The following is a 24552-nucleotide window of genomic DNA, read 5'->3' on the forward strand; positions in this document are numbered from 1 at the left end:
CTGCACGAAGCCACGTTGACCTTTCTGTTTGCAAAGGTGGAAGGCAAGGAGGTTCACCCAGAGGTCTAAACCTTGCCCCCAAGCTGAAACGAGCTGTTTCTGATTAATTTCCAGGATGATGGAGGAGGGGGAAGCAGCCACGGGAGGATATGAAGATGTTCTTGGGCAGAGGCACTCCGATGTCTCCACTGATCTGTACAGCTCACAGTTCGAAAACATCCTAGACAATGCATCTTTATACTACAGCGCAGAGTCGCTGGAGACGTTGTACTCGGAGCCCGATAGCTACTTCAGCTTTGAGATGCCACTCACTCCCATGATCCAGCAGCGCATGAAGGAGGGCGGCCAGTTTTTAGATCGGACATCAGCCTCGGGGCAGCCAGATGTCCTGCAGCTTCCCCCTGACGGGGAGGTGAAGGGCTGTGGTGAAGGCATCGCCAATGGCTTAAGGGATGTAAGTGAAACACTCTTCAGAGGAGATGTCACTGAAGTCCCTCGTTTGGAAAGGTAAAAGCAGTGGGTGAGCTTTCTGTGTGCCTGCCAATTTTTCCCTGATGTCTGTTTACTTCAGCGGACTGTCGCAGAGTGTAGTTTTGCCTCTTTCAACACTGCACGTTTTCTACACAGAATAATTTCCAGTGTAACAGAGTGAGCTGCAGGAGAGAAGTGAGCCATCCAAACCTGCCGTTCATTTGAAAAGTGCAAATTTATTTTACAAAGGTTTTGTAGGTGGTACTTGTGTATCTGGCCAGTGTTGTCATGTCTCTGGGACCTGTCCCTGGAGTAGTTAGTTACCGGTTACAGATGAACCTTGTTCAGCTCCAGTTATACCTGAGTTTGTTAGCAGCAATTTTAGGAACAATAACACCCTGTGCACACAGATGAGTTGTCCAAATGCTGTTCGTGATTTGGATGTTAAAGGTGTGCCTCTGGGCATAGCTTTTCCTCTCTTGTCAGCGGGAGTTTTGCCAGTTACTTCAGCTGGGACGAGGTTTTGCTCCCACCACATTCATGGGATTAGAGACTGTTCGCTGCTGCTTTCGTTTGTGCACTAGTTACTGATTGAGAGAGGAGGGCGCTTTGCAAAAATGTTAATAATTTCCGTTTAGGTAAAGGGAGAGATAAGAAAACCTATTAAGAGAAGAGTCATGTGAGAAGCAAAAACTAGGCTAAGTGGTCAGAAAATGCTGTGTAATTGTACAAACTCGCTCTATGAGCAAACTTTCCTCATGGTATGTTGTCAGAGAGGGTGGGGAGAGTAAAAGGCAAAGTCGGGGGTCGAGGCAAAAGCAGTAGTCTGTGGAGGGGGTGAGGGACATTGTGAGTGACAAAGATGCCTTGGGTCTCCATTCTCCAGGGACATGAGTCTAAGAGTCCTTAGACTATTCCCTTAGATGGGACTAGTGTAGTCTGAGCTTTCTTGGGAGTCAGTGGTGGGAGGTCTTTTATCTCTTTTATTCCTTTTGTGCTAGTGTGAAAGAAGTCCTTTGAGCAGAAGTAGTTTTGCTAACTTTACAGATTAAGGTACAGTTTGCCCTTAGAAGAACAGGCAGAAGGACTTAGCAGTTTAGAATGTTTTTTCCATCAATCCTACTGGAAAAAAGGTGTTTAAATCTTGTATGACCCTGAGCTGCTTTGTGCCAGTAGGCAATAAGTGACTGCTAATCTGTTACAGCCAGTGCAGAGCCAGAAACTGAGGTCAGTCCTGGCACTTGCAGCTCCTTGCTTGTACTGAAACTAGAGAGTGATGTGAGACTGGGCAGTGGAGGACAAACAGCACATACAGACCCTGATTCTGTTACCCTGTAGTTGCAGCATCTAGTATCTAAAAAGTACTGTCAAGTAAGGCCCACATCAGCTCATCAAGATGGAAGTTATCACGAAGACAAGGTGTGCTTAGATAATGATTAGAGACACATTAGGTGCCTGCCTAGTATGGATTTCATTAGGAATTAAGTTAATTTTAGTTTAAATTTGCAGCCATAGTGATAAACCAATTTTAAGGATTTTTAAATTCTTCTTTTTTCCCCCTTAATAAAAAAAGAAGAAAGAAGTGTCCCCAACAGCGGGTTTGTTAGGAAGCTCTGCTGTTGTAGTCTGTAGGGCTCTGTTACAGACGAGCCCTGAGGGCTCGCTCTCTTAAGGTAGGTGCCGATAAAGCGTGTAGGTGCAGCAGTACAGCCAGCCACGTATGTGCCCAACAGGGTAATCCTCTGGACAATAACCTTATTAACCACCACCACCCCCATGATATTCTAATATCATGTTGTATTGCACCAGGGTGCAGGTGACTGACGGATCGTGTGTGCTATATTGTTGGAGCCAGTGGTGAATCACGGTGTTAAGTGTGTGGGTGAGGAGCAGTGTGTGCATGCTGGGGCCTGCATGGGATTTGTTCGCAGAGGGGTCAAGACAGTGTGTCACTGTGATGCTCAGGTGAACCAGAAATAGCTGCCTGAGCTGTGGGTACTATTTGTAAGAGTTTGAGTGCGTGGTTGTGTTGCCTGAAGCAATCCCAGACTTGTTTTTTCAACCAGAAGTCCACGTGTATGATACGTGTGCGGTAGCCACTGCGGCACCTCTGTGCCTTCTGCTGTAAATCCTTGTTTCCTATGGTGCCGCCAACCTGCGGTCCCGTTGGGGCTGTAGTTTCCCATGCGTCGCGCCTGCCTGGCGCTGCAGAGCATCAAGGGGCACCCGCTGAAGTGGTCCAGCTCTCCCGGAGAACGAGGTGGGGAAGGCAAGCCCACCGCCCTGCCTGATCCAGGCAGCGCTCCCTGGCCCTGCATCCCGCAGCCAGCGGCAGGAGTTCGCAGGCAGCAGCTTGCCTGCGATATATCGCAGAGCCACCGGAGGTCTCTGTGCCCTCTGCGCAGCTGCCGGCTCTCCCTGAAGCCGGGGGCTCCCGCAGCTCCCTCTGCCCACCCTGTGATGGGAAGTCACTGGAGGGTGGGTGCAGGCAGGAGAGCAGCTGGAGGACCCCATCCTGTAGGGATGGAGGCAAGTGTGGGGTCTCAGTGTGTGAATGGTGGCCAGTGCAAAGTGAAGTGGGGGAATTTGGGATGCGGGGGGCTTGGGAGCAAAGCAATGCAACATTGCGGTGTGGCACAAGAAGCAGCGTAACCCGTCTTTTCCAGAAACTGCACTGCCAACCCAAGTGAACAAAAACCGAAACCAAAACCTCAGCAGCTCCCTGATATATTTCGGTGATATAAAAAATGTGTGGGAAAGTGCGTGGGGAGAGACTACACTTCCAAGTACCAGCGCTAATTTATGGGGGAACAGAGTGTGAAATACTGGCAGTTCTTCACGGTCCGGTACAGAAGGGGAGAGCAGATGTAAGAGCAAAGAGTTAATGGTTTACACCTGGAAATTGAAAGCTGTGTGCCAATTAGGAAAGGAGGAGCAGGTGCTCCCCATGGCCGTGCCCTCCTGATAGCAGGTAGCTGAGCACCACAGCACATTTGCATCTCTCTGGAGGGATCCTGAGCATAACTGACATGAGGACCCTAGGTGGTGTGAGGTTTTAATGTGTAATGGCAAGGAAACTTAGTCTTGTAATGAATAAGCGGGAGGGTAACATCCTTCTCCGCTCTTAGGAAATCGCTAGCTCTGGGAGGGGTCAGCTCTGGTATGTGAAGGCCAGTCACGTGCCTTCAGAATTGAAAAAAAAAAAGGAGGAAAAAAAAATGATTAGAGGCTTGCGGGCTGCAAGTTCTTATGGGCTCCTGGGTGTCTGGATGTTTCGTCCCTGCTGTCCTCCCTATCAGCTGCTGGCCGTGGTTAAACGCAGTAAGTCCTGGTGAGAGCTGTGTGATGTGCCTGCTCTGACAGCCACCTGCCGTGCTTCCTTAGGGCAGGGGGACGTCAGCTGGCCCCTGGGTTTTCCTGCAGGACAGGTTGGCTTGCTTTTGCAAGTCGTCCTTTCTTATCACAGCTTAGGTGCCCTTTGCATCTGGCCAGTGGAGGAGGGATGCTTGGGGAGAAGGGTGTGCAGCTTGCCTTCCTTTGGGAACAGTTCCAGCTCTTGGTGTCTTTTGCGGGGTTTAATCTCTTTCCTAGGTATGTAATGATCATCCCTCTGGAGGAAAAACAAATTTCTGCAGCTGAAGTAGCCTTAAGTTTCCCCAGGTGGGGCTGGGAGAACTGGGGGAGGAGGGGGAGTGTGTGAGGTTTCAGAGCTGAGGGACAGCCTCACTGTGTATCAGGGCACCATGGGATCCCCATGAAACGTGCTGAGCCACAGGTTGCTGGTGTAATGAAGCCTTGCAGTGGCAATAAAGATATTGCATTTGGGCTGTGTTTGGTCCTCTTGCCTCTGTGTTATCCCTGCAGAGGCATGCAGTCCCCACTGTCACACCCGCACCCCAAGTACTCTACTCCTACCTTCTTGTGCCGGTGGGTTGTGTTGAGACGGAGCAAGGCTCAGCCTTGGTATATGAGAGTTTAGTCTTACTCGCAGAGGCAATAAGGAAGACTGTTTGCAAGGTGCTACCCAGACTTCGAGCCTGAATTTGCATTGCCTGAACTAGGTGTAATCATTTACACCAAATCAGAGTGGGAGGAAGGGGACGTATTTCCAAAGCAGTAAGATATACCTGAGGGAAGAGTGAGTTACCTTTGCTAGGTATACAGCAAGTGACAGCATCAGTGTGTCTAGAAGTAAGGTATGAAGTTCTCTCGGTGATGATCCCCATCTTTCTTTTCTACTTTCAGACTTTAAAGACAGAATTTCTTTTAATCTTTTTTTTTTTTCCCCTGCATTCTTTATAGCAGACTTCCCATTCCCTCTACCCTTGTATGCTACAGTCAGAACAAGAAATTAAAAAAAAACCAAAAAACTTCTGGGATTTCTTTCCCTGAGTTGTCTTGGAAGGTGTGGTCTCTGTCGGTAGGACACTGCCAAAGATTTTTCTAAATCCGGAGAGAAAAGAAAAAAATCTGTATTGCAGCTCCTAATCCTCAAAAATGCTAAATATTTGCCACCTGCCATCATCTTCAAAGAATTGCTGGTGCTCAGCAAATTCTGCAAGTCCTGTTATTTTACTTTTTTCCCCTAGAGATGCAAACACAAATTTAGTCACATATGTAGTCTCTTGTAATTCAAGGGGGGAAGAAAACAAACTCCCTAAAGCAATCTGGTGGTTATCAGAATAAATGTACAAGAACGTAGACTGCTGTTCCCAATGGCTACCAGGTTACTCTTAATGGTTTGGGCCTCTCATAGTAGTTCCCATGGTTGTTTTCTTTCTTCTGCATATGGGTCATTTCCCGCAGTTTCTTAGCTGGCACTCTGCTTATTCCTTCTTTGAGACGGTAAACTTTATTGACAGATAAACCCAGTTTTGATCCCTTTCTCCGGGTTGATTCTCTAAGTTTCCTCTCAGTTTATCAGTATCCTGCATGCCAGTTATGCTTCTGGTTTTCAGTTTGCACTCCGGTATTTTTGTCCAGGGTAGCTTGTATTTGATTTTCAATGTAGATATGAGACTCAGTACTTACATGTCTTAACATGTAACCTTTATTCACTGATTTTATTAGTCTGTCCAACAGCAGTCTGGTAGAACTTTTTTCCCCCATTTTCTCACCTTGCGGCCTGGTTGAATTTTTTCATTTAGCGTGAAATCTGCTGAGATCCCTGTGTTCCTAAGTGGACATTATTTGGCCTTCGGACATGCCTCAGCTCACGACAGACTCTGGGACCTAGGAGAGCTGGGGCTGCCAGAAGGTGGTACTTCATATTTGCTGCCATCTGTATGCCCAGGATAAGGAAGGTTATTCAGAGGAATGCCACTGGTTGTTGTCCTAGAAGAGCAAATGCGTCAAATGCATCTGCAGGCGGTGAGCAAGCAAACACGTGCTGGAGCCCATTTGCCTGCACATGGGCTACTGCATCTGTCAGTTGTTGAGCCACTAGTAAGCACAGTATGCTGGCATGGGTATGTTAAATCCAGGTAAAGATGAAGTGGCACAATCCGCAGGGGTAAATTTCTGAAACTGGTAGCATTTTGGCAGCTGAGGATTTGTCCCTTTATCACACAGCTTAGTAACTTCAAAAATGTTGAGCCACACTGATCACCTTGGTATTCCCTGCAGGAAGGTGGCATCACTTTATCAAGGCTCTGGAAATACAGTGTGCAAGTTTGCCTTTGCTCTGGCTAACGAGGTGCTTGCAACACCAGTTTAGTGAGAGTTTGTAAAACTGCTTCTAGTTCCTAAATAAACTTGTTTTAGGGGAAAAAAAGGCAGCTGACATTTCACCTCTTCAGTTCCCAGCTTCCTCTGAAAATAAACCAAACAAAACAAAAATCCAGGAGCTGACAGAAACAGAAAACAGAAAAAAAAAAAAAAGGGGGAGGGGGGCGGGGGACAGCTGATCAGTTCACTGCACAAAAGCACCTCAGTATAAAGCTGTCAGCAGCTCAGCTTCTAAGCTGGCATCTGTTGGCATATATCCATTAAAGTCAAAGCCATTTAGGTCAGGAAGCCTTCATTCACTGAAACCGAGGCGTCTCTGCCAGCTCTGAGTCGGTCCCGAAGTGCAGCCTGCCATCTCATCCATTAGCCACGACTGGCTGCCAATCAAGCCCCCCCTCCACGTTATTGCTGGTTAACTCTCTTCTTCCTCTGTCTGTCTGTTGGGATAGAGAGAGGCAGAGCCTGGCGCTGGCAGGGCAGCGTAGAGGCATGTATAGCTTCGGATGTGATGCGAGAGCACTGGTGGAAAAGAACAGGGCGCGTAGCGTGCAGACTCCTTGCTAGCACAGCTGGGTGAGCTGTGGGTTGGTTGGTGGTTGTTTTTCCTTTATTGTGGAAGTCTGTCTTTTATTATTATTAACTGTTCTTTTTTGAGGACAGGTGGTTCATTTTGCTGCATGGTTGCAACATAAAGCTCCTGTGCGATACTGCTGTCAGTGCTGCAACGCTCCATCCGCATGTCTGCAGGGGAGCCTTAACCAAAAGGTGTAAACACCCCTATTTTTGTGCATCTGTTTTGCTCCCTGCCAGGGAGGACCAGCTACCCTGTTAATATGCACTCCCTGGGCCAGTCTCCAAACAGTTAAACCAAGCCTGAGCGAGGGGGGGAAGTACTTTGCTGGCTTCCCAGTTTTGCTGCTGTCCCAGAGGACCCTGCAGGAGCCTCGTGGGGAAATGTCACGCTGGTGCTGAGTGCGGGGACAGCTCTTGGCACCTGCAGCACGCTGCGGATGGGTGGGCTCAGGGGAGAGAGCCCAAGGGCTCCCGAAACACTCAGGGGCTGTGTTTTCTGAGCAAGGTTACAGGTGTGCAGTGCATTCTTTGGGTCTGGTTTTTGCTCATGTCTGGGGGCAGGTGGGCTGGATCCTGAGCGTGGGACTATCCTGATGTATCCAAGAGACCGGTCTACATGTCAATGCATCTGTCAGAAATATCCATTGTGGGGGAGCCCTTGGACACCCTCTGTGGCGAGGGCCAGGTTTTCACTTTCTAGGCATGGGGGCACTAATGTGGTGAGAGTCCCTTTGTGATCGCTAACCCCTGCCACCGAGGAGCCTGATGTCGAAGGGGAACCAAACCTGAAGTATTTTTAGCAAAACATTTGTACTTCAGGTGGCAACAGGCCAGCGTGTCTGTGTAATAAAGGACATGCTGTCTCTCGGAAGGGCTGCAGTCCTGTCCCTGTGTGTGGCGGGACTTCTTATCCTAATGCTGCCGTTAACGATAGCGTTTGCATTTGCTGTAATGCAAGCCCACCAGAAATGGCATTTTCTGAATGCTTTAGCTATTAGCTTCCTACTTGCAATTAGTGGGCATTCTTTTAATCAAAGAAAAAGGCAGATGATTACAGGGAGCAAAAGGTTATTTTTAAGCAGCAGCATGCATTTCAGCCCCTGAGATTGACTTTGCATGTGCATTTTATTGATAACCAATAGGAGATTACAGGGCTTGTTTGTTTATTTTTTGCTTTGCTCCTCTCTGTGTGATGTGACAAGGCTGAGGTACTTTTTAATGGATCCTCGGTGGGTACTCTGGGTTGTAGAAACCATCCTCCCTTCATGTGTCCTGGCTGATGCTGTGCTCATGAGACACCCACTGAATCGAGTTGCAGCAAAGTGCAGCTGTGTCAGTCCTCAAAGAGGGATCTACTTCAAAGCGTGTCTTTGAAGAGAATCCATACGTAGGACTTCAAAGCCGATTAAACCATTTGGAGTAAAATAGCACAGTGAGTCATCTGCTAGGAAAGGGCATTATTTTTATTTTTATTATTTTTCTCCCCTTCCTGCAGTTGTATCTTGGAAGAGCCCTGGAGCTGGAGGTAACTGGCAAGGTAAATCGTTGCTTGACGTGATTTTGTGCTCGTTCTCTCCTGGCCCCAGGGAAGCCGGTTCAGAGCTGCAGCAAAGCTGCAGCAGAGCCAGTCCCAGCCCGTCTGTGTGGTCGGTCATTTGTAGCAGGAACTGACTCATCACATCCCACTGCTGCCGGGATTTCTTCGCTTTCTCCGGTGGGGCTACTCCTTTCAGAGCCCGGCTGTTCAAGCACAGCTTTTCAGCTCCCTTGAAACAAAATTCAGCCTGTGCCTCCAGTTGTTTCTGGTTGGCTCTGAAATGTGGAAGGGTATCACTGGCCGAGCATCCACGTCTTTCTGAAGGGTTGTAGGGCAGGGATTCATTCCCTCAGGGCAGGACTTTTCGCAGAGGGAATTCTGCTCCCCCCTGCAGTCAAGCCTTGTGTCAGGGGCGTCCGGGTGCTTCTGCCTTTCTGATGTTCCTGCCACACTGCGAGGTGAGAGCCGCTGCTGAGGGGCTGTTGAATTAGAAATAGAGCACGCTTTTCACAGCCGGAGTTGATGGTTATGGTTGAGGGGATGGTGTCCTCCGTTTCGGAACCAGGTGGAGAAGAAGGCTCAGAGTGAAGGCATTTATAACAACAGGGCCAGCGTAGTGCTGCAGAGGGTGATTATCGGCCCCAGCGTGGCTCCCCGGCGGATGCTGTACCCCTGCTGAAAACATTTGTTCTGGCCCTAGCTTCAGTGCGCCAGAATGCCTCTCCACCCTTCCTTATTTTTAATCATTGCTGTGTTTTGCTCTGATGGACTTTTCTGGCAAATGCCTGACTTAGCCTGCCTTGAAGTAAAGCTGATGTTAAAGGCATGCAGATTTATTTGAGAGAAAAAGTTGGTTTTCCTCCTGTTTCCTCCTCCTCTCCAAAAAGACTTGGGAAGGTCCCAGCCCTGTCTCATCCAAGCTCCCCCTGAAATTGGTGTATCCAGTGCATTGCCTCAGGATGTGCACACCAAATGGATTAGCGTTCCTCGCGGAAGGGCCCCGTGTGCATCCAGGGGAGACTGCATGGCACAGAGCGTATGCTATGCTTTGGTCTGGCAAGAGCTGCAGGCAGTGGCAAGCTGGGATTGCTGATGTGGCTGGGCTGAGGACAGCACTTAGGCTGAGCTGTCACACCCTGCCGCTCAATGTCAACTCCAAACATCATCTCCTTGTTAGCGGCTGGGGCAGTTGCTCTGTGCTGGATCTGAGCTCTTCTCCCATAAAGCAAAATGCTAATATGCTTTTCTTCCTTGGGACAAAACAGAGAATTTTTTCCCCATGGATTTGCTAGAAGATGAAGAGCATCCCAAGGTTTAAGGCACCTGAAACTGCAGGTACTCATGCCAAGGTTTCCCGTTCCAGCCTAGTAGACTGGCAGAGTGGACCACTGAGATACGAGGTGCCTGTGTCCTTACCATTATGTTACTGGCCTTGCTCTGTTTTTGTCTGGAAGTTGCAGCCATTCCCGAACCATACGTTGCTGTGGAGGGTTTCAATTTTGGTGAAACCCGGGATGGGGGGGTGGAATAAGTGAATCTGGAATATTCTTAAACAGATCAAGTATGCTAAGTGCTGAGCATGACACGATTGAGATACCTTGGCATTGGGAGCTAAATCACTGTAGATCCAGTTGATAATGGAATAAGTGAAGAAAACAGTATAAAATGTTTTGGATTCTGCCTAGCTGTTAGGTGTGTTATGGGAAACCAGCTTTACAGATGTTACAGTCTGCCTGTTTCTCATCCGTGAGCATGAAGGGGCGGCTGCTGCTGTTGGAAGGTATTGAATTTACTATAGCAGCTGTTTATCAAATTGCTGTAATTTCTGCTGGATATGGTGGTCACAGCCCCTGTGCATTCACTGTGAACCTGGGGATGCTTTGGCAGAAGGAGGGAGGATGTGTCAGGAGTGCATTGCTGGGGACGGAAATAAGAAGGTCTAAGGAGCTGGTTTCTGGCCACAGCTCATGCACTATGAGACCAAAGGGGTCTGTTTTTTCTGTAGCTTCCGTTTTCTGTGTTTTCTGATAGCAGAGATTAATGTAAGAGTCTCTGGATGAAGATCAGCAGCCGTTGCTGTACAGGCAATTACCATCAGTATCATTACAGTCCCTTTTAGCCTTGAATCCAGGATTAGGGGGAATATAATCTATTACATTTTCAGCCTGCTTTACTCGGTGAAGGTTTCTCATTTTTATGTGATAAAGAGTAAAGCTGCATGAGAAAGCAGCTTTGTGTCCAGTCTTGCTCTGCATCACAAAGCCCTTTCTTGGCTCTGTTTAGCTGGTAATGCTGCTGTGGACTCTGTAGACTGCAGAAGACAGACCTATTTGCAGCCTTGGTCGCTTAGGAGCTCTTGATTAGAGTCCATTATAAGCACTTTACTGAGGGTGGCAAGTATTACTCTCTGTGTTCAGCAGCTGGGGAAACTGAGGCACGGAAGGAAAATGGTGCAGCCAGAGAGACTTGGAGGTAAGAAGAGATGTCAGCCTTTACCCTGAGTAATGCCGCCCGGACCCTGCTAAAATGACCTGTCCGGAAGGCAGCTTGCAGTAGTCATGCACAGGATGCCTGTATTTCCTAAGCCTTCAGTGACGTGGGCACTGAGTCTTCTCACCGCCTAAAAACACTTGAGAACAGAAGTCTCACTTCAATGTTAACAATCTGGCATGTTCCCTGAACAAGAAGCTTATGTTACAGACAACCTATATTATTGATTTGATTGCCTTGTACTTATTAAGTAATAAGCTACTTAACTGTTGGCATAACTGAAGGAAGCATCCCTTAATTCTTTGACCTGATACACGTACGGGGACCCCCTGTCAGGATGAAGTTTTAAATCGGGGCAGCTGGAAGATAAGGTTTCTTATGCAGCCCCATCGGCTAGTTTTGGTGAGCAGAGGAAGGCGCATCCTCTCCTTCTTGCTGGGTGTTCCTCCTTCACATCCCAGCCACTGCTCCAGCAAAACAGAAGCTGGGAGCTGCTGTACTGTTTATTTCACTAAGTGGCAGATGCTGGCACTTCCTTTCTTTCTAAACTTACGGTGGTTTGCGGTAACATTGACACTCGTAGTGCGCTGGTTTCTAGCAGGGTGCAGATGTTTCTTGTCAGCTTTGGCCATCTTTCAGGGCTATAAATACTGCATTTTATAAAGAGCAGTGGTGAAACAGGGCTGTGATTTATGAATGAGGCTCTGCAAGTTGGCATGGCTTTCGAAGCAGCATTTGTACATGGAAGGCTCCGTAGATGTGTTAGCTCACCTGGTTTTCCTTTGCTCTTGTCAATTGTTAGAGCTGGGAGTTTGAAGCCAGTCATGCCTGATTTGAATGGACAAGGCATTGCTTGGGGCGTGTGTCAGAGGACTCTGGAATTTGCATTCTTCACACATTTGGAGTAGACCAAATTTAGACAATTTTGGACATTGGCTAATGCTTTTGGAAAGGGCTGAGGAGGCATTTCCCACAACAACGGTATCAGGAGGGGCTTTTTTTGTTTTCTAGGGTAGCTGGTGGTCAGTGATGTTAATGCTGTTGGAACTGTATTTACAGTAGTAATTCCCTACTAGAGCACTGAGAATGAGCCCCTTTTGTTATAGCGCCTTATTGTTTACACTGAAATAAATACAAAATCAAATCCCCAGTCCTTGTAGGAACAGGTTAGATGTCTGTTTTCCCCAGATACTTGGTAAAAAAAATTGTACCCACAGTGTGGATGTGTGATACTTTCGATGTTCTAGCAGCACTAGGAGGATAAAACAGAGGTGAAATGGGCAAGTCTCCTTCCTGTAGGAGCACCACACACCTCCTTGTCGTAAACCATGCGTGGGCAGAGAGGTAGGGCACAAGTAATGATTTGTGTGGAAGGAGGCATGCAGAATAGCAAATATTTTTATTTTAAGCTCACGTTATATGAAAATCTCATCTTTAAAGGGTTAATAAGTGGCTAGCAGACATTTCAGTAAATGGCTAGATAATTGTTACTGGAGCGCAGCAATCGGTTGTTCTAACTGTGGCTGGTCAAGCCCAAAGATTACAGTGGTGTATGAAACCGTGGTATGTTGAAGTGTTGTGTTTAAAATCATCGTTAACTCATTCCAGTCATATCTGCCCTGTGCATGACCCCTGCTGATAGTTCATTAGCCCTGTGTAAACGGGGATTTAGTGGAAAGAATTTCTGTATAGTATTTTTTTTTAAATAGAAATGCTGTCACGCATGCGCGCACACACACAGAGCTGAGATTTTGCAAGAATTTTCATGCCAGTGTCAGAGAAAAGCTTTTCCAAAGTTAAAAGCCTGCTTGTGTGCAAGGGTGTGTACGTGGGGGTACGCTTTATGGTGTGGAGGGCTCTTGCTTCTTTGAGGGGAGAAGCAAAACAGGCACACAGCTCAGCCAGAGCTTTCCTACTGTAGTAGAGGTGGGAGGAATCTATAAATGCATGATTTATGTAAAGAGCCCTGGAATTGCCGTGCTGAACATCCTGACTTTGAGCAGCTGGTGACAGAAATTATTGCCACCACGAGGGAGCAGGAGAAAAACAAGCAGTTCTCCAGGCTGGCTTGGGTGGCTTGTGTCTTTCTCCTGTTCCCCAAACAGGAGTCCTCCTTTTTCTAGTGGTGCCTCCCTGTGGGATGCCCACTGCTCACGGGTGGCACGGAAGCCGCTGAGACTTCTGCAGATGTTATTCTAGATTTGGGGAGTTGTATTGTTTCCAGGACAACTGGGGAAGAATGAGGAAGGGACTTCTGCCGAGTCAGCTTGGAGCTACTGAACACCCTGGCTTGTTCGCTGCATTTTTCCCTGGAAAATGGCTAATGGCCTACTTTTACAGGGACCCCTTCAAGCCAAGCAAGTGATTGGGTTAAAAAATACTAGTGCAAGAAGGAAATGCGGAGCCAATGTTGTCAGGTGCAGTTGTAGGCTGATAATGGCAAACAGCTCTCTCTGAAGTGAGCACAAGTTGTGCACTCTCAGAAGGTGAGTGCAGAGCAGAATGTGTTTCTGGGCTGGAAAGCCCATATTTGGGTCTCTATGTTTAACTCTCTTAACCTCTGATGACTGCTAAATAAATGTCCCTGTTCTACACACTCCTTCAATTAAGTGGCATTTGCTATGTTGTGTAATCTTGCCTCTGTACCTTTAATTGCTTTCTATTCTAAGAGGAATTAGATCCTTCCTGAAACTGTAATGTCATCTTATTTTTCTTCTGTCCATATTCTTTCCGTCTCATAGCAATGCTGAACTGCAGAATATGGTGTTAGACTCCAGTGCTGCCATGGGGAGCAATGAACTTCAGGAGAAAGATGCCACCGGAGCCCTTGGCCACGATCTCAGCAATGGCAGCAGCCACAATTTGGAAGCAGCCAGGCGCCTGGCTAAGCGCCTCTACCATCTGGACAGATTCAAACGCTCTGATGTGGCAAAGCATTTGGGTAAAAAGTATGTGCTGATATGAGGCCTTTGGCCACGTTGTTGTTCTTGCTGGTTCTGGAGGGGTTCACTCTCAGATGATAACCTTTACTTATTTATTTGTTTGTTTAAAGCAACGAATTCAGCAAGCTTGTGGCCGAAGAATACCTTAAGTTTTTTGACTTCACAGGCATGACGCTGGACTACTCGCTCAGGTACATGCCCATTTGCAGACCTTATGTTCTTGTTTTAGTAACGGTGCTGTTTGCTGTGTTGTCCTGATTGAAGTCGCTGCCCTGTGGGGGCTTAAGAGGGTGAAGAGAGGGATGCGACGCGTTTTTGGGACGGAGCTTTTCTCTTCTGTTTGGCTTGGCGTGCTGCCGTACTCCAGAGTGCTATTGGAGTGGTGGCATTTCCTGGAGAGGGAAATCTTTAGGTAGACCTGCTTAGAGATAGTCCTTGATGCAGAGGAGATGGAGAAAAATGACTAGTCACTCAGTAAATGGGGGACTTGCAGTCTGCCAGGTGCTGCTGAGGAACGAAGGTGTTGCTCACAGCTGAGCCGCACAGACTTTTTGGCTGATGCCTTTTGGAGCTTGCTCTGCCTGGCTGCACAAAGCCAGGGCCAGGGTCTGATGTGGCTCAGCAGCCCCCCTCGCTGCATCCCTCTGAGGCACCCAAAAATGTGCAGAACAGCAAAAGCTTCCACGTGGAAAATGCTGTTGAGAGTTTGGTAGCTGCCAGCGTGGGTGTTTGAAAACCCAGCCCTTCAATTTTCCTTCCTTTTTACACTGGAATTAGGCCTCGACAATGTTTGTTTTCAGTATTTTTTTTTCTTAGGAGGCAAAACACCAAGTTTGTGTAGCAGTGGCCTGTTAGCAGAGTTGCTGGTATTCTGGTATTTAAAGGGATTTAAAGTGAGTTTAAATCATGTGGATGAGGTTACTCATGTGGGTTATTGTTTTTTTTTCTAATGATACAAAACCAGGAGGTCTGCAGGCACTTGCCAGCCCCCTTGCAAAGGCGTTTCCAGGGGGCTGACTCCAGGAGACTGTGTCAGTCCCCAAGGAAAGCACAGAGTGCCGCCTGCTGAAGGCAGCGGAAAGGAAAGGCGCCTGCGAAGAGTGAACCGCCTGCTCCCGTTCCAGGGGAGCCGTGCCGGAGCACCCGCTCAGCACAGGGCGGGAGCAGCTGGGGTGGTGGGAGGTCTGCTGATCGTTCCAGGTTTTAGCAGCCCTGAAGCACGATGCTAAATATACCCGTCTTTTAAATTGTGAAATCCAACACCTAATTGCTTTGTGGCACATATTTAGGAGGTCTCTGCTCCCGGTAGATCTCCTGTTAATATTAATAGTCATGACCTTCTCTAAAATATGCCCTGGCTCGTGTGGGACTTAGACACGTCAGGGGTTTGCTGAGGTTTCAGGAGTAGCCGCAGCCACTGCCGGCTGCACACCCTGAGCGCGCAGCAGAGGCTGGGGACAGAGCATTGTCCCGAAGCCTGGGGGAGCCGAGTTGTGCTACCTCACGCTTGGAGAGAGCGAGAGGTAACCGCCCTGTTGCTGCTGGCTCGCTGACAAGCTGTGGTTTGTTAAGCATTTTGGAGCCCATGGCAGCAGCCCAGACCCATGCTAAGCCCAGGCTGTGGGAGGCCATTGTGCAGTGTGTATCACCATCGGTGGCAAGTTTGGGACATGGGGAGGGTTGTTCCTTCATTGTCCTGCTCTGCTTCCGCACCTTGGACCCATGTCGCCCATGCATCTCCCAAGTGCATCTCTCATGTCCCCTGCAGGACCACAGGAGGTGAGGAGGTGGGACCGGTGCTCCAGCCCCTCTCAGAGTCCATCCTTGCCCTCCTCCTGGGCAGAAACTCGCCCCCGTGGCCCTCAGCCGCAGCATCGAGAGCGAGGAACCTGCCTTGTTTATTTACCAAATGTTTCATCAGTTGCCTCTCTGAAGCTGCTTCCAGGGGGGTAAGGGTGCTGAAGAGGAGGAGAGGGTATAGGTCGGTGGTGCCTGGCATGGGCAGGGGGTGTCGCTGGAAAAAGCCTGAGCTGGAGGAGGAGGAGAAAAGATGGCTAGTTGTCAAAATGTCCCATGGGGGCATGAGGTAGGAAGGGAAGAGAAACACTGCGAAGCCTCAGTTGTATCTACTTGTGAATTGGGTTATTTGCAATAGATTACATATGAAATTAAGTTATTACCAGGCAGATCACACTCCGTATGGGTGCGAGATTGTTGCAAGTACAGCCCGTCTCTGACCTTACATCAAAGAGAAAAAATTAATGTTTATTCGTCCAGGCTAGATAGACGTGAATGTTCCAGCAACATATTCCACGCCTCTCAGATCTGGTGTTAGTTTCAGTCTCATGGGGTATTTAAAAATTGTCTATTAGGCACTCATTTTGTATGCCGTCTTGCTTTGGACCCAGAAGGTTTGTGTTTTCAGGCTTTTCTTAGAAGCAGCCTGACAAATGAGCGTAGGCTGATACCACTGAGGTCGTATCTTGGCTCCAGGATGTGGGGATTTTGGGAAGTGCAGAAGTTCTTCTTTGGCTGCGAGGCGAGTTTTCCTAGCAGGAAGAATAGTGGCATGGTTAAGAGGCGGGGTGGTTAAGTGTCATATGGAGAGTGGAATATGTGTGTGTGTGTGTACCACCTCTTTGCACAGGCTCGCTGGCTGTGTCTAACAAGCGTGCCCAGGTGTGTGCCAGCCCTGCACACTGGACTGTCACGAGCAGGAACCCAGGAGGGTCAGGTTGCTCCTTCTGCTGTGAAGCTCAGTGGGAAATGTTGTGATTCTTCTGCCCTCTTCCCAGATGTTTTCTGCAGGTCAGGTAGTCACACTGCCCTCTGCAAGGTGACTGGTGTGGTCCTGGCTGCTCTTATAGGTGACTCTCCAGAAGGAGGACCGCACATTTGGTGTGGGCTCTGAGTCTGCAGTGCACCTGCTTGACTTCACCGCCTGGAGTAGCTTCTCTGATTTGGATGGGAATAGTAATGAGTGTAAAGTTAAAAGTTGTAGGGGTGACAGACAATTAGAAAAGGACAGAGAACACCCTGGGTGTCTGTCATGCATAAACAACACCTGCTCCAGTTCCTTCCCCAAAGGAAATAAAAATATTAAAAATAAGAACAACGCTTTCAAATGGTGGAATTGCTTGTTAGTTTGTATATTCCATGGCTGAGACCAGTGGTAATTTAACTCCTGCTTCATTTACTATAACGTTGGGATCAACTACACATGGGATAATAGCCCATTTTCCTAGAAAGGCTTCTTGGAACCAAATGTCTGGCGTGCGCTTATGTACTTCTTGCTGTGAAGTGTGCTTTGCTCTGTGTGCTGTGTGAGGCAAAAAGAGATTTATGGCTTTAATTTCACCTTTTTCTGCTCTTCTTTTAGGAGTTTCTTTAAAGCTTTTTCACTTATTGGAGAAACTCAGGAACGAGAGAGAGTTTTAATCCATTTCTCCAGCAGATACTACCAGTGCAACCCAAACACCATTTCTTCTCAAGGTAACTTTGTTTGTGATAGGAAGGTCTTTGGTTGTCTCCCTTCATTCTCGCCTTCAATAGCATGTATGGTGTGTGCCTGGGAACTGAAGGAGTGTAATTGCTGTGCCACACTTTAGAGACTGCCTGCAGTGAGAATTGAAACCTCCATGTTCTCCACACGTAATCGTGGTAATGCAGTGAAAAAATCTGTATTTTTCCCCAGTCAGGAAAGGTGTTTAGGCCTCCTCAGTTGTAGCATCTCCAGATTTGAATGTCCTCGGTTGTCGTTTCTGGTCTCGCTGGCTTCCAGTGTGTCTGGGTACCTGAACTGTAGCTACACACGGGTAGATGAGAATGGGTCCCATCTCGGATGGAAGAGAAGCTGTTCACTTTCCGTGCTCCATTCAGTGCTTGTGTCTCTGCATGCACTGGCAGCAGGCGTGCCAGTTCTTGCCAGTTGTGGGGGTGAATTTTGGGTGCTGTATCCAGACCCTGGCATGGTTTCATCTCGACTAGCTAACATCAGTCGGAGTGCTGCCTTCTTGCCAATGTTTTCAGTCATTTTGGAAACGGATGGGGAAAACAAACAAGCACATGGATCAAACCTGAGAAAGTTGGCACTGGAGAAGAGGACGAACTGTCCGCTGGCATAGCTGCTGTGTTCAGCCAGCCACTCTGGCAGAGGCATGTGGCCCTGTGATTGCAATGCGGGCTGATCACATGCTGAGAAAGGGAGGAGGGCGAGAAAGAAAATAAGCACAGGCTAAGCTGTGCCTTTATTCTCAAGGGTAAGTGAGAAGTAGCTGCTACAGTTGGAGGTACTGCCACACTTCCTTACCCCTTGCTTTGTGACCTGCTCCCGTTGCAGTGAAGTGATATTTGTCCACTTTGCGCCTGTTCAGCTTTACTGGCTGGCGTGCCGGGGAGGGGAATAGGTAGCAGTAAGACAGGATCTGCTTCCACGCTATCTCTGCCTCTTCCTAATGCCTTTCTTGTTTCAAGACTCCACAGGCAGTCAGGTAGAGTAGGTATGTCATGCCTAGACTGAAATAATGACTTGCATGTTGATGTGGCAGCCTTACTCTAGTCCAGGGTGCAGGACGGACATTGCCACTTCTAAGCCTGAGTAAGCATTTAGGTTAAATTGAGTCCTGCAGACTTTGCCCAGGATTCTACATGAAGTTGATGCTGTATTTCTACTGTCAGTAGTCGAGTGCTACACTGCGGAAATACAGTGGTTGTTCCTTTCAATGGAAATCCAGGATTGCATTTGCTTTTCTCTTTTCCCCTTTCCCTTTTCCATCCTCTGAATGCATTTGTGGTTTGGAAATGAGAGGGCAGGCTACTCCAGAGAAATGCATAGGCCTGAACTGGAGCACCACAGCCCCAGATTCAAGCTGCTTCAGACCTACTACTGCTAGTGATAATAGTTCTCTCATTTCATGCTCTGCTACAGTTTGGCCGCATTGCTTGGGTGCTAGGGCCTGTATGAACGTCGCAAGAAAACATGGCCCTTAGCTTGGGGAACATCTTTTTGTAATGGCTTCATCTTGCACACGTTTAAGCCTGTGATAGTCACACTGAGTGTGAGATGTATCTATCCTCATCCCCCATTCCTCTTCCTTGACAGCACGGAGGGACCTGTGCGTGGTCATTATCTGGACTCGGCTACGAAAGTTTTTACGTACTTCTCTGCAGTGTGTGCATGTCTCATAAATGACTCTGTGTCTTTATGACACCCCTGTAAGAGAAGGGAAGGTGGCACCATGTGTTTATGAACAAGAGAATGGAGAAAATATTTTTCCTGATGTGTTCCTAATGTTTGGAAACTGGCTTAGAGGCATTTGGATTTTCAGAGGTGATAAATGGCACCATGGGCACTGTCTCCTTTGTCTGGATTTGTGCACAGCCAATACATTTTGGGTTTTGAAAGGGGTGCTTGGAAAATGAGGAATATGAAATTGGCATCCACTTTTGCAAATGACAGTCTACGCTGACTTTCCCAAGTCTGCCTCAGTGACTCCAGGGATGGAGCTAGGGATACAATCTGTCTCTTCTTGCTCATTGTTGAGGGCCTTTGCTACAGGACCACCTTGGAAATTGCTGGAGCACTCTCTGCCCAATATGGAGCCAAGGCAGTTTAAATAGCTGACTGAAGTTCTCCAAAATTCAGTCTAATTGAGCCCTGAATGAGGAGAGGGACAGAGCGGGAGAAAGACAGGATACCGTGCTGTATCCACTCTGTGAACAAGAATGGGTGTATTTTACTCTTCCCTTTCTGCCCTGAAATAAATGAAGAAGAGGGAGCTGATTCAGGCTCTGTGGTATTGGTATTAGCAAGCAAAGGGTGACAGCGTGGTTTCCTGTCTAGTTTGCCTTATCCATGGTTGCTGCAAGATAGTTTTGACAGTCATTAATAGATGAAAGAAAGGCTGTTCTGGCTTGGCAGCTGCGGGATGACCTCACTGTTCATTTATTTAATTATGTGTATTTCTTGATAAAACAGATTCTCATTAAGGGAACAGACTCAATTAGGCTATGAGGCTCAGTTTCAGCTGTTCTTAAAGGTCCAGTTGTGGGTTTGCATGTGACTCTGGTTATGTTTCTTTCTGCAGATGGAGTTCATTGTCTCACGTGTGCCATGATGCTGCTGAACACAGACCTACATGGCCACGTGAGTATGCACAGCTTTGCGCAGACTGCTCCTGTTGACACTGCGCTTGGAGGGGGTGGTCTTCTGGCAGCAGAGTCTCCTGGCTGGTGGTCTGCTCCTAAAACACCCCTGCAGACAGCAAACAGTGAGAAGGCTGCACTCCCAGGCTGTCATCCTGGGCAGGGCTTTCCAGCATGCCCAGATCAGTCATGTGTAAGCCTGGCATTGTGCCTGGTTTTCCCATAATGTGTGAGGATGCTCTTTGTCCTCAGGCCCCTGTCTTTCTGGTGTGCTTCTCATCCTTCCCCGGTTACAGCAGGCGGCCCTGGCTGGGAAGCAGTGGTTGGGATTGGCTTCCCCTTTCCAGTATGTAAAAACATTTGGGAAGGCAGAAGAAAGAAGGGAGGTGAAGAGGTGCTGGGAAGTTCACAAGGGGAAGGTGATGTTTGCAGGCATTCAGTTGCAGGGGGGAGATCTGGTGGAACCAGTGTTCTGCTCAGCCAGGGTTATGATGGGTGTGCCCAGAGCCAAGAGAGCAGAGGGGGGATGTGGGCACCCTGAGTAGGAGCACTGTGTTCCCCCACTGCACACCTCTCCCCGCTGCCTGCCTAAGGGAAATAGTATTCCAGTTTGAGTCCTCTTAGTCACACTGGTACAGGGTGCCAGCAGCCCTAGGACATGTATTTCAGTACCCATGGTGCAATATACCTGCTATGCATGGTATTCCCATGCTGATGGGAGGCTTCCTCTGTCCTGGAGTCGGGATGGAGAGGGAGAAACACAGGGAGCATGGCATGATAGCATGCAGGAGTGATGGCTTCAGCCAGGTGGCTTTGGGGCTTCTCTCTGGCTGAGAACCTCCTCTGCACTGCCCAGGGCCCTTCCAGGAGGGCCTCAGCTTGGGAGCTCTTATGCAGCAAGGGTGGTGGGTTGGGCAGCAGGAGATGGATGCACCCTGGGTCTGTCTCCAAGAGCTGCTTGGCCCCTGTGGGTGCAGCTCTGTGGTGGGTGCGGGTAATGAAGCTGAGGCTCGTGTGTGCTTCCCCAGGGGTTTTGACACCCACCTCCTGTTAATTGAATGCCTTTGTCTGAAAACCGTAGAAGCAGGAGGGGGAAGGGAGTTGCGAAGAATTTTTTTCTGTGAAGGCTGAGCCTTCCCCAAGTGAGGAGTGCGTCAGTCATGTGGAGGGTGAGCGGAGGTACAGGAATGTGTCCTGGTGTGCCTCTTAGCATGCACAGCTTCTCTTGAGCACACCTGAGGCTGCCTGCGCAGGTATCCTGCTCCCCAGAGCAATGAGCAGCCGTGGGCACCTGCTCTCCAGCCTGCCTGGCCTTGCAGTCCAGGGAGGGAGACTAAATAGCTGTGCGTCAGCCTGACAGCATTTCCTGTCGTGCCTTGCGATGCTTTAGTGGGCCCTACTGTCTTCGTTAGGTGCTGGAGTAAATGGTCTGGCTCTGACCCATTGTCGCTGATGATGATTTGCAGCTGAAGCTGGGATGACTCTGACTGTTGCAGTGTGTAACTTTGGGGGCTTATCCTACTGGCAGTTGTTAGTGTGGTGTTACATGATTGCAGCTGTAATGTTTGCCAGATTCCTGCATGTGTCTCCTCTCTTTCTCTCTCTCTCTCTCCCCCGCCCCTGTGCTTTCCTGTAATTTTGGTCTTCCTCTTACTGCTTTGCGTTTTTCTACATAGGTGGTAAGTTGGGTATTTTTGACTTGGAATGCAGCCCCTTGCAGATATACACTAATTGCCTGTTTCCTAACAAAGATAATGCTATGGCCCATCCTTAGCATGATTCTGCTAGAGCAGGAAGTAAATGAGTCACAGGGCTTGTCCACGCTGAGCTCCATTTCTTGCTGACATACTGATCATAAGTGCAGATGCTTATTTCACAATAAGCTCAACTGCTTGTAGGGCTGTAGTGCAGCTGCTCTGCCTTCAGTTCACACTTTCCCTTAACTCTTGTAGACAAACTCTTACTTATCCCTTTATTTATCCCTGTCCCGCCACATTTCATTCCTCTTTGTAATTAAATCATTTTTGCTAGCTGTGTCTTGGAGGTGCATGCTCGCTTCTCTGCAGGGAGGTCATCACCCAGACTGTGATGCTAGAGACTTTTAAGGTACCTCTAGACTGCCAGGCACACCTTCTGGAACCTGTGTGGCTGTTGTGGTTTAACCTGGCAGGCAGCTAAACGCCACACAGCCATTCACTCAGTCCCTCCTGCCCTGGTGGGATGGGGGAGAGAATCAGGGAAGAAAAAAAAGTAAAATTTGTGGGTTGAGATAAAGACAATTTAATAGAACAGAAAAGGAAGGGAAGATAATACTAATAATAATAGTAAAAAAAGAATGTACAAAATAAGTGATGCACAATGCAATTGCTCACCACCTGCCGACTGAAGCCCACGAATTTTACTTTTTTTTACTGTGTGGAGATGTTAGCTTTGGTCCTGGAGCAAAACAGTCATTCCTCTGCCATGCCAATTATCTCAGTGGGTGAAATGAGCCACACTGCTGTTGGTTTTGGTCAGCGTAGGGAAGCTGCAAATTGCTGTGTGGAGGAAACAGAGGCAGGCTGAAGTCTGTTGCAGGGAGGAAGGAAAGCATTTGCAAGTCCAGTAGAACAGCTCCAGCCTGCACCCAAAGACTGCAATTATGAGCTGTATTCTGCAAGCTTAGCAACCAGAGAGCCAGGGTTACAGCCAGACTGTGTTGTCAGGAGCCCTCCTGATATGAGAAGCAGTGCATCGTGTGCCCCTCCAGAAGTATCTCCTCTCTTGTGGAAGGCAGTGTTCCTGCCTGCCTTCTTCTGCTAGTCCGTGCTGGCCACAGACTGCGGGATCTTCCTTTGTGGCTAAATGAGGCTGACGGTCAAGGTTTGCTGGTTTTCCATCTCTCCCTGGTCATACATTATGGAAGTCGAGGATGTGCAGTCCAAGCTGTCATGTAACTATAACATTGAATGACCTGTATTACTGACTGGTGCCCTTCTTTGGGCTCCACTCCCGTGTTAATTTGGGCTCTTGCTCCTAACCCAAGTCACGGTCTGCGCACAAAGCTCTTCCACTGTATTTCTGCCGCCATGGAGACCATGGAGAAATTGTCTTCACCCCCTTCTAATGACTGGCAGCAGTGGCATCCCCAAAGATACTGTGGTCATCACAGGACCCTGTTTTCCCTCTGCCTTTACCATGTCTCACAGCTCATCCCAGGCTGCCTCCCTTTTTTCAGTTCTCTCTGGGCTCCTTTTCCACCAACTCAGTGTTGTCATTGCTGCCCACTTACAAGGCTCCCTGCATGCCAAGTGGGACTTCTAGCATGCAGGGGACCAAGTACAGACACCTTCTCTGAGGGGTGATGAAAACTGGGATCCAAGAGCATTTTAGGGCAGCCTCAAGCTTCCAAATGGAGCAGTTTGGGTCCCACATGAACATGGCCGTTCCTTTCCTGTTTGTGGCTCAGTTGGGCAACTTTCAGTCTGAGAATTAGACAGAAAGAGAGAGAAGAGAGCAATCCTTTGGAAATGTCAAGGCAGCCTCAGCCTGTGAATCAGAAAAGGTAATGACTGTTCCTGGGCATCTTACTCCAACTCAGGGCAGTTGCTACTGGAAGGGAGCATTGAAAGTCGTAACAAAAAGGTCTGGAAAGGGCCTCAGTCAGCTGTTTCTTTATGCTCCACAGCAGGATCAAGTAGAGCTTTTCCATCAGAGGCTGGTAGAGCCTCTGGAGACATGGGAGTGCAAGGCACCATGCAGATACCGAGGAGCTTCATCATCACCCTCTTCATTACCCTCCAGTGTTCAGCTGTTTTTCTTTTCAGATGGGTGTGTGGGACTTGGGGTCCAAATGCAACTTCCGTTTTCTAACTATATTCACACAAGGATGCTCGTCTCCGAGTAATCTTGGGAATGCCTTCTTCGTGCTGCCTGCCTTGGGCTTAAATGAGAGCAGGGAGATGCAATTCATCTGATGTCGCTTATTTATGTCATTTTGGAAAGCAGCATGAATATGATGCTGTGTTTCTCTGCCATCCCTTCCAGAACATTGGGAAAAAGATGACCTGCCAAGAGTTCATTGCTAACCTCCAGGGGATGAACGATGGCAAAGACTTCCCAAAAGGGCTGTTGAAGGTAAGGAATGAACTGCAGAACATGGATTTCGTTTTTAGTGAGAGATGGTTCAAAACAGAACACCCTGCTTGCATTTTCTGAATCTTAATTGTCAAACAGGACAAGCTATGGGCACATTTCTCCTCCCAGAATATACATAATATATACAGTGTTTATTCTGTTGTTTTCCCTCTTGCCTTCACTTGATTGTGATCGAGACTCATTGCAGTGTGGAGCGGCGAGACTGAACTGCAGTGGGGCCAGCTCCAGAGCCATGTGTCTTGTAAGCTCATGCGGTCATGCTGTCCCAGAGTGCTGTCTCCTGATTAAAGCGGACAGAAACAGCCAGTTGGTTCTGACTATTGAATACGTAAGAGCTAATCCTGAGCTCTGCATATCTGGAAGGTGTGTGTGTTTTTTCATCAAAGGTGCTTTGGGGTTTTCACATTAGAGCAGGAGATGTAATTTCAGATTAGAATGTGTTGTCTGGCAGAGGCTGCTTTGCTTCAGGTTTTGTTCATTAAGTTTGTGCCAGGAGTTAAATCTGAAGAACAGGGCAAGAGGCTGAGCGGG

General features: G+C 48.3%; 1 protein-coding gene across 1 annotated transcript in view; it reads left to right on the plus strand.

Moving 5' to 3' along the window:
* The window catches only part of LOC103925584 (PH and SEC7 domain-containing protein 3-like), a 76924-nt gene that overhangs the window by 1494 nt on the left and 50878 nt on the right, over positions 1-24552 (plus strand). The window contains exons 2-7 of the mRNA XM_009334314.1: positions 115-507; positions 13540-13746; positions 13851-13931; positions 17120-17232; positions 19827-19885; positions 23911-24000. Of these exons, the coding sequence (XP_009332589.1) occupies positions 116-507; positions 13540-13746; positions 13851-13931; positions 17120-17232; positions 19827-19885; positions 23911-24000 (942 nt within the window). The 5' untranslated portion in view covers position 115. The remainder of the gene's footprint in view (positions 1-114; positions 508-13539; positions 13747-13850; positions 13932-17119; positions 17233-19826; positions 19886-23910; positions 24001-24552) is intronic.

Source organism: Pygoscelis adeliae, unplaced genomic scaffold (genome assembly GCF_000699105.1).
Source record: "Pygoscelis adeliae isolate BGI_AS28 unplaced genomic scaffold, ASM69910v1 Scaffold311, whole genome shotgun sequence".
Taxonomy (NCBI): domain Eukaryota; kingdom Metazoa; phylum Chordata; class Aves; order Sphenisciformes; family Spheniscidae; genus Pygoscelis; species Pygoscelis adeliae.